The sequence below is a fragment of the Hippichthys cyanospilos genome, chromosome 2, assembly GCF_059441005.1.
Source record: "Hippichthys cyanospilos isolate Australia breed blue-spotted pipefish chromosome 2, RoL_Hcya_1.0, whole genome shotgun sequence".
NCBI classification, from domain to species: domain Eukaryota; kingdom Metazoa; phylum Chordata; class Actinopteri; order Syngnathiformes; family Syngnathidae; genus Hippichthys; species Hippichthys cyanospilos.
The window spans coordinates 1539124-1557767 of NC_142370.1; the positions used below are offsets into that span (position 1 = coordinate 1539124).

An 18644-nucleotide genomic window follows, 5' to 3' on the forward strand; every position below is an offset into this window, starting at 1 on the left:
AGGCGAATTTGCCGTATGGCAGGCAACTCAAACCTATTTTAAAGAGCTAATGCATTTAGAACCCCAGGTAAAAACATCAACATTGTACATACAATTAAAAATTGGTACCAAAATAGTATAGTACCTGCTACGTAGATCTAATATACATGTATACAATTAGTAAACATCATAAATAAAAAATATGGAAAGGATTTATTGACCTTTGGGTGGCGCTTGCTATGCCCATATTCCCTAGTAAGGGTAGCCTAGGCTAGGCTAGCTTTGTATTTCTTGATTATCTCCAGCTTCGTGTCCATATAAATCCTCTTACTTCTCTCTTTAACATCACTAGCTATCTTGACTAACCCATTCAAGTTTGAATTAAACAGTAAAATGCACTATAAATACAGTTTTGTAACCACTCTCGATAGAACAAAGCTTTACCATTCCGCCATTTTCAAATGAGTGAGGCCAATCAATAGCAGACCAGCATCTCCGTGAGGAGACGCTGACCAATAGCAGACCAGCATTGGAGTGACATGCATGGAGGTATCATCGGCAACAGAAAATAAGTGCAATTACCTGAAAACGCCTCCAGATGGAGACAAAACAACACAAAAACAGCCAAACCCCGAGGGTCATGACAGTTGTTTTTGTCGCAAAGTGGGGAAAATACTGTAAAGAGGGGAAGAAAAACTCAGTATTCCACATAGCGACATTAAAAACACGTAAGCCAGTGACGCTGTAACCCGGGGGTCCACTGTATTAAGAACACAATGAGGACAGCGTTTTTATTTTCAACTTCGCAATATCTCAAAAATTCACCCTATTCTGTCTCCTAGCGATGCTGAAACATTAATTTGTGCATTTGTCACGTTGCGCCTTGACTATTGTAATGTTTTGTTTTCTGGGCTTCCCATGTCCTGCATCAAACGTCTGCAGTCTGTAAAAAATACAGCAGCAAGACTCTTGACAAGGATGAGGAAGTTCGATCATAATACTCCAATACTAGCTGACTTGCATTGGCTTTCAATACACCTGAGATGTGATTTTAAGGTGTTGTTAATAACTTATAAAATTTCCCACAGTTTAGCTCCTTCCTATCTCGTCGACTTAGTATCACCATATGTTCCGTCCCGACAACTTCGATCATTAAATACCAGTTTGTTAATGACCCCAGGGGCTATAAAGAAGTCCGCTAGATCAAGGGCTTTTTCCATTCGTGTGCCAGTACTCTGGAATGCCCGACCTATGGAAGCTCGTGCAGCCACCTCAGTAGAAATCTTTCCTAAGAACTGACTAAAAACACATTTACACACACAAGCATTTAGTTAATGGGTGTGTCTGATTGCAGCTTTCTTCTTTTTCCTGCCTCCTTCTCAATAAATAAATGTACTAGATGGTGAGAGATTATTTCAGCCCTGCACTGATCGACCATCATGGGTTATGAGATCGACCACCTGCAGCATTTTTTTTTTGTTGGGATTGATCACCTGGCCGGACTGTTCCTGCCCAATGGCTGCGCCTGGTGTCAACATCTTTGCACCTGACGTTTCCTCCCTAATACTGTGAAGCACAATGTCTGTGTCTTCATTTGTCTGTATTTGGTCCATGCAGCATCCACTTCAACCTGTTGAGCCTGGAAGGGGTCAGGCCTCCTCCCACCTGTGGTCCCTTCTGAAGGTTTCTGATTTTTCCCAAAATGGGGTTTTTGAGTTTTTCCTTCCACTTCTGGGAGCTTTGAGCAGGGGATGCTGTTGTGTACTTATGATGAAAAGAAGTCTCTGTACGACTTCTTTTTTGCAAAAGAAGTTTCGATATGACTTGACCTGTGAAGCCCTTTGAGACTTCGGTGATTCAGGGTTATACAAATAAAATTTGATTTGATTTGAAGAAAAAAGTCAACAAGTTAGGGGGTGGCTAATCACCGACACAAAATGATCATGACAACAAACTATTTTTGCAAACAAAGCTGAGCAGAACTCAGTGCACATGCCTATTTTATAGTCTGCTTTCTGTTTGCAGTTGATTTAGTGCGAGAAGCAGGGGATACCCTAGAGCACTAGAGCACAGGTGTCAGACACAAGGCCCGAGTGCCAGATCCAGCCCGCCACATAATTTCACGGGACCTGCAAAATTCTGATATGTCTTCAGGTTTTTGGCTAAAATATCAACCTTGCAAGTTGTCTTCAACTTTTAAAATTTTGGGGGGGGAACAACAACCATACGTTTTTCCCAATCGCTCTTTGAAACAGTTTCTACCGGCATCTGATTTTAAAACTACATTAAGTGTGTGACGAACTCATTCCGGCCAGCTGACAGAAACTAGAACTACAATGTGGCCCATAGAAAAAATGAGTTTGACAGCCCTGCCCAAGGGCATAAGTGTCAAACTCCACTCCACCCCAACACACCTGATTTAAATAATTAGCTTATTAGCAAGCTCAGTAGGAGCTTGAAAATGATCGTTTGAATCAGATGCGTTTGAGAGGGATGGTTGGAAAACATCCAGGATACCGGCCCTAAAGAACACTTGTGCCCTAGACCATAGGTGTGGAACTCTAGTCCTGAAGGGCCTTGTGTCACACCTACCCTATGATGGCCAACAATGATAATAACAGATTTGCCGACCATATTTTTCCGCACTATGAGGCACGCCGGACTACAATGCCCTATTTTAAAAATGTATGTTTTCATATACAGGACACATCGCATGATAAAACACATAGAATAGAAGCTACAGTAGTGGCTGAGCTTGTGTTATGCATCCCCGCGATCAGGGGTGTCCTGCATGTTTTCCATTTTTCTCTCCCTAACACACCTGATTTAAACCTTTAGCTCATCAACAAGCTCTGCTGGAGCCTGAAAATATTCCTAATAATTTGAATCAGGTGTGTTTGAGAGAGAAAACGGGAAAACATGCAGGACACCAGCACCCGAGGCCTGGAATTGCCCATGCCTGCCCTAGATAGAACCATACTAAAGGGAGTGGCAACAAGACAATAACACAGGTCAGTCAAAATTTTCATTAAGAAATTTAAATATAAAGGGGACTTTTGGAAAGTCCTATCTAAAGAATGGGGGAAAAATACTTCTTAACTACATTTTAAAACTGTTTAGATCATAGGTGTGGATCTCCACTCTGGAGGACCAGTATCCTGCATGTTTTCCCATTTTCTCTCCCCAACACACCTGATTCAAATGATTAGCTTATTAGCTAGCTCTGCAGGAGCTTGAAAATTATCCTAATCATTTGAATCAGGTGTGGACTGGAGTGCCACACCTGTGCCCTCGACAAAAGATGGGAAAATGAACTGATCAATCGCCTGTAGATGGCACTTTTGGCATAACGATTTCCATTCCAATAGCTTTTATCATTAAAACCAAGATCATCATCTTGAAAAGAAACTATTGCCACAAGGCTTCATTTTGCCATCACTAGCCAAGACTGGTTGTCAGTCTTTCCCAGGACAATATTCATACATGTAATACAAAACTGAAGGACAATGCGATAATACAATAATATGTGAAATAAAATTTCAATGATGGGCGAGCTGTACGCTATTTGAAGGCGTGATTTCTCATGTATTCTCACCATTTTAAACGAGTCGGCCGCAACTGCCTTGGAACAAGTCTCTTGGAGGTAGCGGGACCAGGAGAAGGCTTCCTGCTCGGGATAATCTGCGGCACAACAAACAAACTTGGGCTTCTCCAATACTTTTATAACCTAGGTGCTCAAAGCACTTATAAAAAGCGCAATTAAAAAAAAAAAAAAAAACACTCTTTGCCATTTCTTTAACATTGTGCAGTATTGTGTCTGATTCTTGGACTTTTACACCATTAAAATAATCGTATATAGGTTATCCAATATTTGTTTTTTGTGGAGTGTATGGATAGATTAGTATGGATGGATGTTTTCCTTTAGTGTTTTTTGTAAATGTGTGAGGAGGTGACGTGTCTCCAGCAGCTGGAAGGAGATCTATAAAGTGCAAGTTCCTGTCTGCTCTCCTCGTGAGAGTAAGATAGTTGTAAGTTGCTGTTTGTTGTTCATTAAATATTCTAGGTTGCCTGAGCCTGACATAGTCATAAAAAAAACCATTGAAATAAAACAGCAGGCAGCTGAAATTTCACCTGACTGTGAAATGATGTAAAAATTCTAAATGGCACGGCCGCTAGATTGTCACACTTCAAAGCTAAGTGCCATCCTTTTGCCCAAATACAGTAGTAGAAAGCGGAAGAATTAGACACAAGTCATCAGTGCCCCACCCCCCTTAATGTCATCGTCAGTCTGCCATATTTTTCACGCTGAAAACTGTCATTGTCGGTCCGTCACACATCGGTTGATTCGTTGGCAACTTAGACCCCCCCCCCCCTCCCACACACACACACACACACACACACACCCCCACGGCAGAGAGGGATAGGAGTACAATTAACAATCATGTCCACTGGAAGGCATTACAGTGGTCCCTCACTACTTCGCACGTAATTAAAAATGTTGGATGTTGGTTGTCATTTATAACTTCTTGGCCAACTTTTGTAGATGAAGGTTTTTAAAACATTATTCAAATTTGTCTAAACTTGTTCTGTCACATACACAACAAGTAAAACAAAAAAAATTTGCTGAGGTTGAATTGCTGAGGTTGAATTGACTAAAACTGCCTTTAATTAGGGAATTAAGAAACTTCTATTTTGCATTTCCTGGACAAGAGCATATCTGAGATAGAATGCAAATTTGTTGTTCAGCCATTGTTTACTTGAATGGGTGACCTTGCAGTGAAAACACATCCCAGAATGCCCCAGAATGCTCTTATCAGCAATCAATTTGTTTATGTGAAACATCTTTAAAAAGTAAAAAAAAATCTCAACTCTTTATTCTAAACATTACTTTTAACTTTTGGTTGGTGAGAGTGTGTACAGTATGCATTTTGGTTCATGAAACCAGGACTGAGAAAGGGAGCAACCACAAAGACCTCTCAGTAAAGTCAGCTGTGTTCTAGCTGTGAATCCAATTAGTGAATTGTAGCAACCCTGTTTATTCACTCAACTGAATAGAATTCTCCACCGCTTGGTGCTAACTTTAAACTGATGGCAGCTCAAACTGCAAAGACGCCACAATATAGCACACAAACATGCAAGTCAGTTGATTTATATATATCAGTAAGCAAAATGGGACACGGCGAACTGACATCGTAATGTCTTCCCTGGCGAATGAAAATTGCACTTTCGAAATTCTTAATTCATCTTTTTTTTTTCATTTTTTACAGTCCTGTCATTTGTCGGTCCTCTGGCAAAACGCGTGTCTTTTGGCGACGGCCCACCTCTGCCAGATAGTATTTGAAAAATGCTAAATGGTAAGGTTCTCTCACCTTGAGGTGGAGTTAAGGGCAGATTTCTCTCCTGGCACCAACCAATAGGATGGATGTACGGACTGGTGGCATCACACCTGCATTGATGTTGCACCAAACAAAATTCTCATTGAAAGGCGAATCTCGGCGGACTTTGGCATGAGCGCTTATTTGCTCTTGAAAGGGCTTCTTGACTTTACCAGTAGTCGTAGGTGTCATCCCAGTTGTCAAAGTGCACCAAGAAGCGGCAGTCCACCACGTCAGTGATGGTGGCTACGCAGATGAGCGACGGGTTCATGCGATCAACAGCCTCCAATTTCATCCCCATCTCAAAGTCACACTGGTTGTCCATCTATTTTAGTTGAAAGCACACCTTCGAAATGGATTGTGTTGCAAATTGTGACACTGCTGTTGACAAATTCCTGCATACATATTGGGCATAACAGAACCTGATACCAACACTACAGTATGTAGTGGGCTCATTTTAACACTACAGTAGTAACTGCTGTGAAATTGATGGTATTTTTTTCAAGTTCAAAGAATACCGTAATTATTACCGTAAATATAAAATGCACTTTTTCTCCCAAAATGAAGGCCAAAAGTCTGGGAGCATCCTATATACAGATTTTTTTTTTTTTCAACACCGTTCGAGGAAGATTGATCTGTCAGCTACATAAGCTGAGTTTTGAGACATAGATGTGCGTTTTTATATCATAACAATGGGCCCCCGGTTTACGAGATTAATCCATTCCGCAGTTGGGATCGAAACGCGAATTCGGCATGGCGGGCAATCCAAACCTATTTTAATTAGCTACTGTGTGTAAAACCCCAGGTAAAACATAAACATTGTATATACATATTAAAAATTGGTATCAAAATAGCATAGTAGGTGTTACTTACAATATATATAATATACATGCATTCAATTAAAAAACATCATAAACAAAACATATATAAAGGATTTATTTACCTTTGAGTTGAGGCTTGTTATGGCCATATTACCTAGTAATTTCTTGATTATCTCCAGCTCTGTTTCCATATAAATCATCTTCTCTCTTTAACATCACTAGCAATCTTGGGACTCATGGATAACCAATTCAAGTTTGAATTAAGCACTAAAATGCATAGTTAATATCATATTGAAAGCACTCTCACATGAGAACAAGTCTTTAAGAAGCCATCTTTGTGACCCCGTGCGCCAACCAATAGCAGACCAGCATCTTTGTGACACCATCACGCTGACCAATAGTAGACCAGTATCTTAGGGAGTCGAGACGCCGACCAATAGCAGACCAGCATTAGAGTGACAAGTTGCAGTGGAGGCAGTTTGAGGCCAACAGAAAATAAGGGCAATTACCTAAAAATGCCTCAAGAGGGAGGCAAAACAACAAAGAATCAACCCAAAAGGTCATGACAGTTGTTGATGTTCGTGATTGTAAAGCAGGATAAATGCCTTAAAGAGGGGATGAAATCAGTATTCCACATCGTAACGTGAAAAAAATGTAAGCCAGGGACACCGTAACCCACTGTACTTTCAACGATTACCATTATGGTACCAGCAGAAGGGCGAATGTTATTGTCAACAAAAGAAGCGAGCAGGCTGAACCACCGTCCAAGTCCACCCTTGTTCAAAAGAAGGAATATTGCCAAAACCGAGCGGAAAAAAGGTATGATGTCTCCAACTGATTCAATTAAGAGTGCCCCATTGAGAAAGACAAAAAGGTATTCCATTTGACTCATTTATTAATTGCGGTCTTTTGGCATATACCGCATTTTCCGCACTATCAGGCGCAGCTAAAAGCCTTGAATTTTCCCAAACGTTGACAGTGGGCCTTATGATCCAGTTCATAAACCACCAGTTTTCATTTTTGGGGGACAAAAAAAATAAAAAACATAATCGCCATGTAAATTCTTCATTTTTTTACCTCTGCATTTCAGTTTTAAATGTATTTTTTTTTTACTATTTAATTTTTAAACACCCTTTATAACACCCTGTTTGAAATGTTGATATGTGCTCTAATTTTGAAGATTTTGTATGGAGACAAGGTGCAAAAAAACATGAGTTTTTGTAAAAGAAAGCGCAATTTTACATACAATAAATCCATAAACTGATTTTAATAGTACTTTCCGCAAATCATATTTATTCTTAATACTGATTGAAAAGTTTGACTGACTTATCTGATTGTTTTGTGAACATTCCCTTAGCGCATCTCTATCTAGTGGATGCATGAGGCAAGCCCAGCCACTATGTTACCTTCTATTCTATGCACCTTATATTGTGCTGCCTATATATGAAAACACTTTCATATATCATTCATTGAAAGTGCACTTTATAGTGTGGAAAATATGGTATACACAACTGTAAACTTGGTGAAACACGGATGCTGTCAACTTTGGCTATTTACAATAAAATGAACTGGAACCACATTGAGAGGAAAAAGAAAAACAACTGCTTGGAGCCCATTCAACGATACACTGGCCAGGCGTTCACTGACCACTCACATTGTGGGAAATCTGAAACTCACTTAACGCGCAACAAATATATAACTTACACACAAGAAAATGCAATTACAAAAGATTTGTTTTTCAGTTTTGCCCTAGGTTTGAGTGTTGGCGCGTCACATAGAAAATATCAGAATTTGACCCCAAAATTAAGGGTGCGTCCTATATTTGGGGAATTACAGTAATTACTGGGGACGACCTGATCACGTGTCACTTTATTTCCCGATTCCATACCTCCGCAAATAGTATATTAAGGACAGAAAAAAAAGAAACAAAATTGTCTTTTTTTTTTTTTTTTTTTTTTTACTGAAAGGAACAGTACAGCACTTTTTGTATGGCAAGTGAAGCAGTGGATTATAACAAGTTAAAGCAAGCAAGAGGAAGAAATGTTCTCCCCATGCTTTTTTCCAGGGACTACATTCCTCAAAAGGTGCATGCTAGCTATGGTGGACACTTCAGATTGGCCTTAGGTGCATTTGCCATTGTGAACGTTTTTTTGTCTGTGTGCGCCCTGCAATCGATCGATTGGCTGGCAAGCAGCTGAAGGTGTACCACCACTTGAGCCTGAAGACAGCTGGGATAGGCTTTAGTGACCCTCCTAAGGACAAGCGGTTAAGAAAATGGATGGGCGGATGAAATTTTCAGAAACTCCGATTTTTTTAATCCATAATTGTATATAGGTTATCCCATAATTGTTTCTGCAACAGGTATATTGGTAGACATGGATATTTTCTGTTGGAGTTGTCATGTCTCCTGCATCTGTAATGAATCACAGGCATGACGAACTAAGGACCTAATAACAGACATGATGACTTCATGAACAATTCACAACACGGACCACTTAATCACAGGAGGGAATACTATGGGTTCTGTCGCCATGTTCCTGGCTGAGAAGATAGCAGTGATTGCACTGAGAATATATGGACTTGCCCCTATGTCCCCCACTACCAGAAACTGATTGCTGCCATAATGTCTCCCCTAACCTTTCAGGGCAGCAAGTGGTTTTGGAACTTGGGCCAACCATAACGAATAAAAGAGGAGCAGGCGGACAGTGTAATCAGAACGGGAGAAGATCTGTAAAGACACATCTCTGTTCACTCTCTTTGTGAGTAAAAGGCCCTTGTCTTCCTTGTTTCTTAAATATTTTAGGTTGCCTGAACCTGACATCGGGCCCCATTTGCGATCACTTGACGGGGATCTTGACATCCCCAATAGTAAGCGGACAGCTTCTTTCGTTGGTGAGTTGAGTAAATGTGGGGCTGGGGCTCTGCCCCCCCCCTTAAGTTCTGATGAAGACGAATAACGAAGCCTTGGGGGATGGAGCGGTTTATGCGTATGTTGGTGTGGTGTGTTGCAGTAGCACTTACCCTTACGGGACTGACAAACAGCTCTTTGGGGGCCGCTTGTGCTTTAGTCATTTTCAGGTAGTTGCTCCACGTAAACTCTTCTTCTTTACAACCTAGCCAGGTGGCGATTAAGGCAGTTATGAGAGACCTCGTATGTTTTCTCTCGGCGGTCACTGACCTTTGGGAGTGTGCAGTTTGTGTCCCGTGCTCTGGCACCAGCCGGCGGGGTGTATGTCGGGCGAGTTGGCATTGACCCAGAAGTCGTGGCAGTCGGAGTAGCCGTCAAAATGGAGGCGCAGACGGTAGCCGCACACCTGCAGGGTGGGAAAAAAGGCCGCACTTGGCAAGGCTTCCGGCTGCCACCAAAATGTCTTACCTCGGCCACGGTGAGCACAAAGTACATGGACGGATGCTGCGGGTCGATGCCCTCTAGCTTCATCCCTTGCTTGAAGTCGTTCTTTACCGCCGGCGCCCTCTGAGTCTGGACACAGAGCAAACGTTCAAAGACATCCATTGCAAGGAAGCACCTGGGGACGGGATAAGGAAATCAGGTTGGGGAAACAGGTACAACGAGCCATCAATCCACTTCAATTTAGCCAAGGTGTGGTTGGCATGGAATTCCACGGTCTCAATGGCAACCAAACTCCAAAACTAAAGATGTATAGGCCAAACTATTACTACCCAGATTGGCCTGACTTTAAAAGGGCCATAAAATTTTATATATATATATATATATATATATATATATATATATATATATATATATATATATATATATATATATATATATATATATATATATATATATATACACACACACGCGTAGGGGTGATTATAAAATTATTGTATATTTTGCTCCAATGTGTTGAGGTTGTTTGCAGTGGGAGTGTGTGTTTTGTTGCACGTATCCAACACATAGAATTTGCTTGTAGTGAAAGACTGTGTATTTAGTGAAACATAATAGAAGAGGGTTGAGATGGAAGATGGTTTGGGTGGGGTCGAATTCTGCAGCTATAAAGTAAAAGCAGTAAAATGCACAATAGTTATTTTAAGCACTCAGATGGCCATTTTGGCCGTGACGCCGACCAATAGCAGACCAGTATCTTCGGGAGTTGTGACGCAGACCAATAGTAGACCAGCATCCGAGTGAGCGTTGCAGCGCAGGCAGTATGACGGGACCAGAAAATAAGAGTAATTACCTAAATACGCCTGAAGATGGAGACAAAACAACACAAATAAAGCCAAGCCCTAGGGTCATGACAGTTGGGAAAAAAAAAGAAAATATATATATATACAGTCGAACCTCTATATAGTGAACCTCTACAAAGTGAATCTCTCTTCATAGTGAACGAATCTTTACGGTCCCTTGCAAAACAGCTATATTTGACGTGTATGTAAAACCTCCTCATAGTGAAACTCCACATAGTGAATAATCTCTTCATAGTGATGCTATTAGTCAGTCCCTTGACAGCATCTACCTCTATATTGTGAATATCTGAACTTATCGAAAATTGTCAAGTTGTAAAATTGGGCGCACTGTCGGGATTTCCTCCCTGCCTAGCCGCTCTCGCGCGCCGCGACTTTCTCTTGCATTTTCACTTCGTCCGCCGTCCACTGCGCATGCGTTTCTCCGCTGGTCATCCCTCCGAAAATTCTAAGATGTCGGAATCTGCCGTGAAAAGTATGGATGCTAGATCTATAAGTCGGAAGCGAAAGCCTTTGTCGTTGGAGGAGAAGTGCGACATAATTCGGAAGTGTGCGAGTGGAGTGAAGCAGAATGCCATTGCAAAGGAGTACGATGCTTCGCCTGCTGCGATATGTGGCATTCTGAAGAAGAGAGAAGAGATAATGCGACTTGTGGAATAATAATAAAGATATTTGTTCAATGTAAAATGTTTTTACATTAGTTTTACCGCATTAGATTTTAGTGTTTAAACAACTTAAGTTGTTTAATGTACATTTATTTACATATTTATTTTTAAAAAAACGTATATAAAATTATTTACATATTTATTAAAAAATTATTCACATATTTCATCAATGAATTCTGAACATTTTAGGAAAACCTCTATAAAGTGAATCTCTCTTCATAGTGAACTTCTCTCCTCGGACCCTTGAAGTTCACTATGTAGAGGTTCGACTGTATATATATATATATATATATATATATATATATATATATATATATATATATATATATATATATATATATATATATATATATATATATATATATATATATACACACACACAGTTGGGAAAAAAAAAAATATATATATATATATATATATATATATATATATATATATATATATATATATATATATATATATATATATATATATATATATAGCATATTGGCATTTTCGTGACTGAGGCGTGACTGTAACCTTAATTGACCAATAGCATATCGGCATCTCCGTGACTGAGACCGTGACTGTGACCTTATTAGACCAATAGCATATCGGCGTTTCCGTGTCATGCGAGAATAGTTAATTTGTTGATGCAGCAAAGCAAAAAAATAGTGCGGACACACTGACCGGCATGTTAGATTGTTCGTAAGACGAAAGGTTTGTGCGTAAGAGGGGGACAAAAAACGCCGCGGTTCACATTCGCAAGATGAAAAGTTCGGAAAACAAGGAGTTCGTAAACCGGGGGCTCACTATATATATATATATATATATATATATATATATATATATATATATATATATATATATATATATATATATATTTATATATATTATATATTTTTTTAAATATATATTTATTATATATATATATATATATATATATATATATATATATATATATATATTTATATATATTATATATTTTTTTAAATATATATTTATTATATATATATATATATATATATATATATATATATATATATATATATATATATATATATATATATATATATATATATATATATATATATATATATATAAAAGTAACCCAAGTGACCCAAAAGGCACTGGATGTACCTCCTGAAAAAGTTTGTCAGGCGCAGCCATGGATTTGGTTTCTTCCAGATACTGAGTCCACGTCCACTGCTCCGTCTTCATGTCTCCTGGCCCTTGAAAAACAAATTGGACAAACTATGCCTTGTCCATGCTACACTCATTTATGTAGGAAAAGAGGGCAAATGAAATTTGTGTTATGTAAGCTCCGCATAAAATGTCAGACGTGTGTGGGGGCAAATTGTGGGGACACATGTCATATTATTCATTCCAAATGAATTCCATGAGACCCTTTAAAATGATCCAATTTGACTGCCTTTGAATAGAGAAAAGGGAATGAATTTACAGCTAAATATGAAAATCATTAACATTAGAAATGTGCAAAAATGGGCTAAAGCGGGTGTCAAACACAGGGCTTGCAAACAGGTGTAATCCAGCCCAAGTGATGATTTTGTAATGTAAAGTTAAAAAATGAGCCGCATTTTTTTCAATCAATTAAAAACTTGAAATGTTATAGGATTAATAGCAGTGGTGGGGCCGTCAGGGCCAGCAAGGCCTTCTCTGCTACCCTAAAATAACCTGATGATATCATAATTATAATAAACTGTAAAAAAACTATAATAACTATCATAAAAGTCTACTTCATTCTACATTTAATTTTACTATATATATATATATATATATATATATATATATATATATATATATGTATGTTATATATATGTATATATGTATATATACATATATATATATATATATATATATATATATATATATATATATATATATATATATATATATATATATATATATATATATATATGAAATTATTTTTCATATTCTGTTCTCCTTGCAGTGCTGTAGTTATATGTTAGCCAATTATAAGTCAACTAACTTGTGTCGCTCTGCTGTGTAAATTGTCAGAAGCCAGGGCATTAGCATCAACACGGCGCAGATGGATATGTCAGTGGCCCTAATGCCTAAAATAACCTGATATTATCATAATTATAATAAACTGTAAAAAAACTATAACTATCATAAAAGTCTACTTCATTTTACATTTATTTTTACTATATATATATATATATATATATATATATATATATATATATATAAAATTATTCTTCATATTCTGTTCTCCTTGTAGCGCTGTAGTTATATGTTAGCCAATTATAAGTCAACTAACTTGTGTCGCTCTGCTGTGTAAATCGCCAGAAGCCAGGGCATTAGCATCAACACGGCGCAGAGGGATATGTCAGTGGCCCTAATGCTTAATAGACAGCTGTAATAGTCAATCGAGCCATAAGTTCACCATCTCGAAGCCTCACGTTGAACGTGACGTGACTGGATGCTCACTGCACGAAGGTGGTCTATGTTGAGCCACCATGTTTAACGTTGGAAGTAGTTAAAAAAAGTTATTGAAAAAAAAAAAACAACAAAAAAAAAAAAAAAACATGTTGTTCAACCGTAAGATAACGGTAACCATGAGGCATAGCGTCCATCATTGAAGTCATTGAAGTCTTTCTGAGGAAAGAAAAAAGAATGGATTTTGTATTGAAAAAAGTGGGAGACACACATTTTGGTGAGTTGAGCATTTGATTTATTTTTTTCATTTTTAATATGTTTTCGTAATTTTGTTCACATTCAATTAGTGGTAAAGAAATAAACTGATGGTCTTATATTAAAGTGCGATTTGTAATTTAGCGTACACTCTTGTTAAAGCTTGCCTGCTTTTGGTGTCACGTTCCATCTATATTTTTCCTGTTGTGGCTTTATTTTGTGGAGTTTGATTTATTTTGCTTTTGGGTTCATGTCGTTTTTCCCTGGCGTCTGTCGTTAGTGTAATTTGTGTCACCTGTCATGCGGGTGTTCCATCTGTAGTCTAGCTCTAGTATTTTGTGTTTTATCCAGTTTCTGCGAGTAATAAATCGTCTCATCTTGCCTCCCTGAATTTTGGCTCCACCTTTCCACATCCGTCACCAACATGCCACACCAACATGAAACTTGGTGGACTTCATAAAACTTTGTGGACAAATAATTTAAGATTAATTATTATAAATTATTTTAAGTTCTGGCAGTAAGTATGCTAAGTTTCAATTGCTGATGCAAGCTTACTGATGTTTAAATGCTCCGGAAAATTGCCTGTGTAGCCCAGTAATACGTAGGTGTACTTCTGAGGGGGCCGAATCACTGAAGGCCTAAGAGTGAAATGTACGGACCTCCACTGAATAATAGTAATGTTCGTGTTTTATGATTCATAGTAATATCATGTTTTGTACTATTTTGGACAATAGAGAATTGGAAAAGAACAATAAATCTAAAGTTGTTGTTTTAATGTGATATAAATAAGATGTGATTTTATTGGTCTGGCCCAGTTAGGAAGAGCTTTTCCTCCATGCGACTTGCAAGCTCAAACCACTACGGGTGTCAAACATATGGCCTGTGGGCCGGTTCTGGTTCAGACAAATATAATTAAAAATGGGACCAACTTTTTTCAATTTATGAAAAACTAGAACAGTTTGCCCCACCAATGGAATATATATGTCTGTCAGACTGCAGCTTCCTTCTTCTACTTCCTGCCCCCTTCTCCTGGTGTAGAAAGCAGACATTTGGAGAGACCTGTCATGCGGACCTGCGCCGATCCACCGATGTGGGTTTTGTTAGGATGGACCCACTGTGACATGGACATACTGTGAGGATGATCTCATCCCATAGCATCTTCATACTGGACACTTAATGTGCTGCTTGACATGTGCTTAATGTGGCACAGTGTGTTATTTTTAGCACTAAGCAGTCTAGGGGGATCCTCCCACCAGAGGTCATGAAGGTTTCTAATTTTTCCTAGCTGGGGCTTTGGAGTTTTACTTTCTCTTCTGAGCGCTTAGTTCAGTGTGATTTCTTTTTCATCTGTGAAGCACTTTGAGACTGTGCTTATTCAGTGTTAATGTTAAATGGAGATGTTAAAAAAAAACATTGCACAAGCCCACATTTTCAAACCAGGCGCACTATCCAGAAGAGCAAAAACAACATTGCAAGTGCTTCATGAAGCCCCACCTTCACGGCCCCTTCCCATCATTGATTCAATAGTGCTAATTATACTTGACTAAAAAGAACACATAAAAACTGAGGTTCACACATGAAATATGAATGGAAATGAATTCATCAACGGATTTAATATCAAGGAGAAACAGAGGGTGCGCGGGGTAGGGTTTAGCGTAAAGCGCTGACGGCGGGCGGGTACCTCCTCTGATGTATCGGCTGTCGGCTTTCACCTCTTCCATTTTGTCCTCCTAAAATAGATGCCACATGTTTGCCTATTTATTAGACTCCTCCAACTATCTTGAGTGAAGAAAAAAAAAAGATCAGCAATGGCTCTTTTGTCTATGCCTGCTCTCGTATCTATGGATAGTGTAATTTCAAATAGAACTAGTGTAATTTCAAATAGAACTAGAAGGCAAACCTGCGGCAAAAATAAAAGCTTTCCTGCAACATTTAGTTCTTGGGACAGAACGATTTTGTAAAATGCAAGTCCCAAAATGTATAGCAAGATTTTTGCATTATGGAAGTCAGACTAAGCCGCTCAATGAAGTTCAATGACATGAACCCATTTGAAATGGATATGATAAAAACAAAGATTTCTTTCAAAAAATCCTTAGTATTCTTCGGAATATAAGCAACAACTTTGTTCTCATGATTTGAGCCCTGCAGTTTATAGTCCTTTGTACTTAATCTACCCGTAAAGCAAATGAGATTATCTGTTCAAGGTGTCAAACAATGGAACAATTATGAAAAACTACTGAGAAGATGTGAAACAGTGGCTGTGCTCAAAAAGTTTGTAAAAAATAGTATTAAAAATATGTACAAAGTATTGATACACACACACGCACATATATATATATATAAAAACACACATATACAGTGGGCCCCCATGTTACGAACTTAATCTGTTCAGCGTCTATGCTCGTAACTCGAAACCTATTTGAATTAGTGAATGCGTGCAACGCGTGCAAAAACCTTAGGTAAAAACATCACGACTTTATACACATATTAAAAATTAGTAACATAATCTACTGTACAGTTAAATTAAATAACATAAATATACAAAGGGAAAAATTGACATTCACCTTTGGGGTGACATGACTTGAGCTGGGTGGAGGCGGAGAGAAGCAGAGAGCAACCCGCAGAATTTATTTATTTATTTTCTTAAACAAGAACTTTTCTCAAAATAGAACATATCACCGGCGATTTCCTTCTCTTTAATCCATAATAGAAGAAGCCTCTCCATTTTGTTGTTAACCAAGGTCCGTCCCCTGGCAAGGAAAGTCTTGCCCTTAGAAGATTGCCGAGCGGTTACGGCCATACTCACGAGCAAGGTTAACTATGCGTGCGCCTCCTTCGTATTTTTTTATGAACTCCTGCTTCGTTTCTATTGTCATCATCCTCTTACTTCTTCCTTTACCGCCACTAGCAATTTTAGAAGCCATGTCTAACAGATAAAGTTGGCTAAGTCTTGACAACACACCGATCAGCTGTGCCATCAAGCTAGATGATGGCGTACGGCCAATAGCATATCGGCATTTCTGTGATTGACGTGACGCCGGCCAATAGCATATCCACATCTCCGTGACTGAGACCGGGACAGTGACCTTAATCGACCAATAGCATATTGGCATCTCCGTGACTCACACCGTGACTGAGACAGTGACTGTGACATTGTAAGAGCAATAGCATATCGGCGTTACCGTGACATGCGAGAACAGTTGATTTTGTTGATGCAACAAAGCGAAAAAATTAGTACGGACACATTGACCGGCATATTGGATTGTTCGTAAGATGAAAGGTTTGTGCGTAAGAGGGGGACAAAAAACGCCGCGGTCCACGTTCATAAGACGAGGGGCCCACTGTGGGTGTATGTGTGTATATATATACAGTGGGCCCCCGTGTTACGAACTTAATCCGTTCAGCGGCTCGTAACGCTCGTAACTTAAACTGCTCGTATGACTGGCAATCCAAACCTATGTTAATTAGTGAATGCGTGCAACGAGTGCAAAAACCTTAGGTAAAAACATCACGACTTTATACACATATTAAAAATTAGTAATATAATCTACTGTACAGTTAAATTAAATAACATATACAAAGGAAAAATGACATTTACCTTTTGGGCGACGTGACTTGAGCTGGGTGGAGGCGGAGAGGAGCAGAGACCAACCCGCAGAATTTATTTATTTATTTTCTTAAACGGGAACTTTTCTTAAACTAGAACATATCACCGGCGATTTCCTTCTCTTTAATCCATAATAGAAGAAGCCTCTCAATTTTGTTGTCGATCGAGGTCTGTCCCCCGGCAAGGAAAGTCTTGCCCTTAGAAGATTGTCGAGCGGTTAGGCCATACACACGAGCAAGGTTAACCATTCGTGCGCCTCCATATTTATTTTTTTTTTTTGTTTTCTCCTGCTTCGTTTCTATTGTCATCATCCTCTTACTTCTTCCTTGTTACTAATTTACTAATTAGTGTAAATTAGTGTTACTAATTTTTAATATGTGTATTAAGTCGTGATGTTTTTACCAAAGGTTTTTGCACACGTTGCACGCATTCACAAATTAATATAGGTTTGGATTGCCCGTCATATGAGCAATTCGAGTTACGAGCATAGCCGCTGAACGGATTAAGTTCGTAACACGGGGGCCCACTGTATGTGTATATATATATATATATATATATATATATATATATATATATATATATATATATATATATATATATATATATATATATATATACAGTGGGCCCCCGGGTTACGAACTTAATCCGTTCAGCGGCTACGCTCGTATCTCGAATTGCTCGTATAGCGGGCAATCCAAACCCATGTTAATTGGTGAGTGCGTGCAACGCGCGCAGAAGCCTTAGGTAAAATCATCACGCTGTATACATAAATTAATATTAAGTGACATAATCTACTGTACAGTTGCATTAAATAACAAATACAAAGGATAAATGACTTTTACCTTTGGAAAGACGTGACTTGTGCTGAGATAAGCAGAGATGAGCAGAGATGAATGCTCTAAGTCAATACGGTAAATCAGATATGCTATTGGTCTTACAGTGTCAAAGTAACTTTTTCAGTCAGGGTTTTCTCTACTTCCTTCCATCCCAACCAGCTGTGCCATCAAGCTAGATAAAGGCGTTCGGCCAATAGCATATCGGCACTTCTGTGATTGACGTGTGACACCGGCCAATAGCATCTCCGTGAGTGAGACCGGGTGACCTTAATCGACCAATAGCATATTGGCGTCTCCTTGACTGACTGATAATTATTTGCACTTTTTTTTTAAACGGTTGGAATGTATTGACATCTTATTGATTAAAACACATTTAAATCTGTGACGATTTTTTGTCCTGCAATCGGCACACTTAATTTCATGTCAACTGTTTTTCCCGACGTGAATTGAGCACGGTGGAAGCGGAGAGGTGGTTGTGTGTGTTGCATTTACTAGGCAGC

At 38.8% G+C, this 18644-nt stretch overlaps 1 protein-coding gene across 3 annotated transcripts in view; it reads right to left on the bottom strand.

Annotated features, from left to right (window-relative positions):
• Nucleotides 1–18644, bottom strand: part of l3mbtl1 (L3MBTL histone methyl-lysine binding protein 1) — a 53908-nt gene that overhangs the window by 15529 nt on the left and 19735 nt on the right. For 2 of the 3 annotated variants that reach the window (XM_088409147.1, XM_088409145.1), the window contains exons 8-15: nucleotides 15383–15431; nucleotides 12166–12257; nucleotides 9552–9656; nucleotides 9354–9489; nucleotides 9197–9288; nucleotides 5528–5679; nucleotides 5349–5425; nucleotides 3575–3660 (exon numbers count right to left, since the gene is read on the bottom strand). In XM_088409147.1, the coding sequence (XP_088265273.1) occupies nucleotides 3575–3660; nucleotides 5349–5425; nucleotides 5528–5679; nucleotides 9197–9288; nucleotides 9354–9489; nucleotides 9552–9656; nucleotides 12166–12257; nucleotides 15383–15431 (789 nt within the window). The remainder of the gene's footprint in view (nucleotides 1–3574; nucleotides 3661–5348; nucleotides 5426–5527; nucleotides 5680–9196; nucleotides 9289–9353; nucleotides 9490–9551; nucleotides 9657–12165; nucleotides 12258–15382; nucleotides 15432–18644) is intronic. The other variant, XM_088409148.1, reaches the window with a different exon arrangement.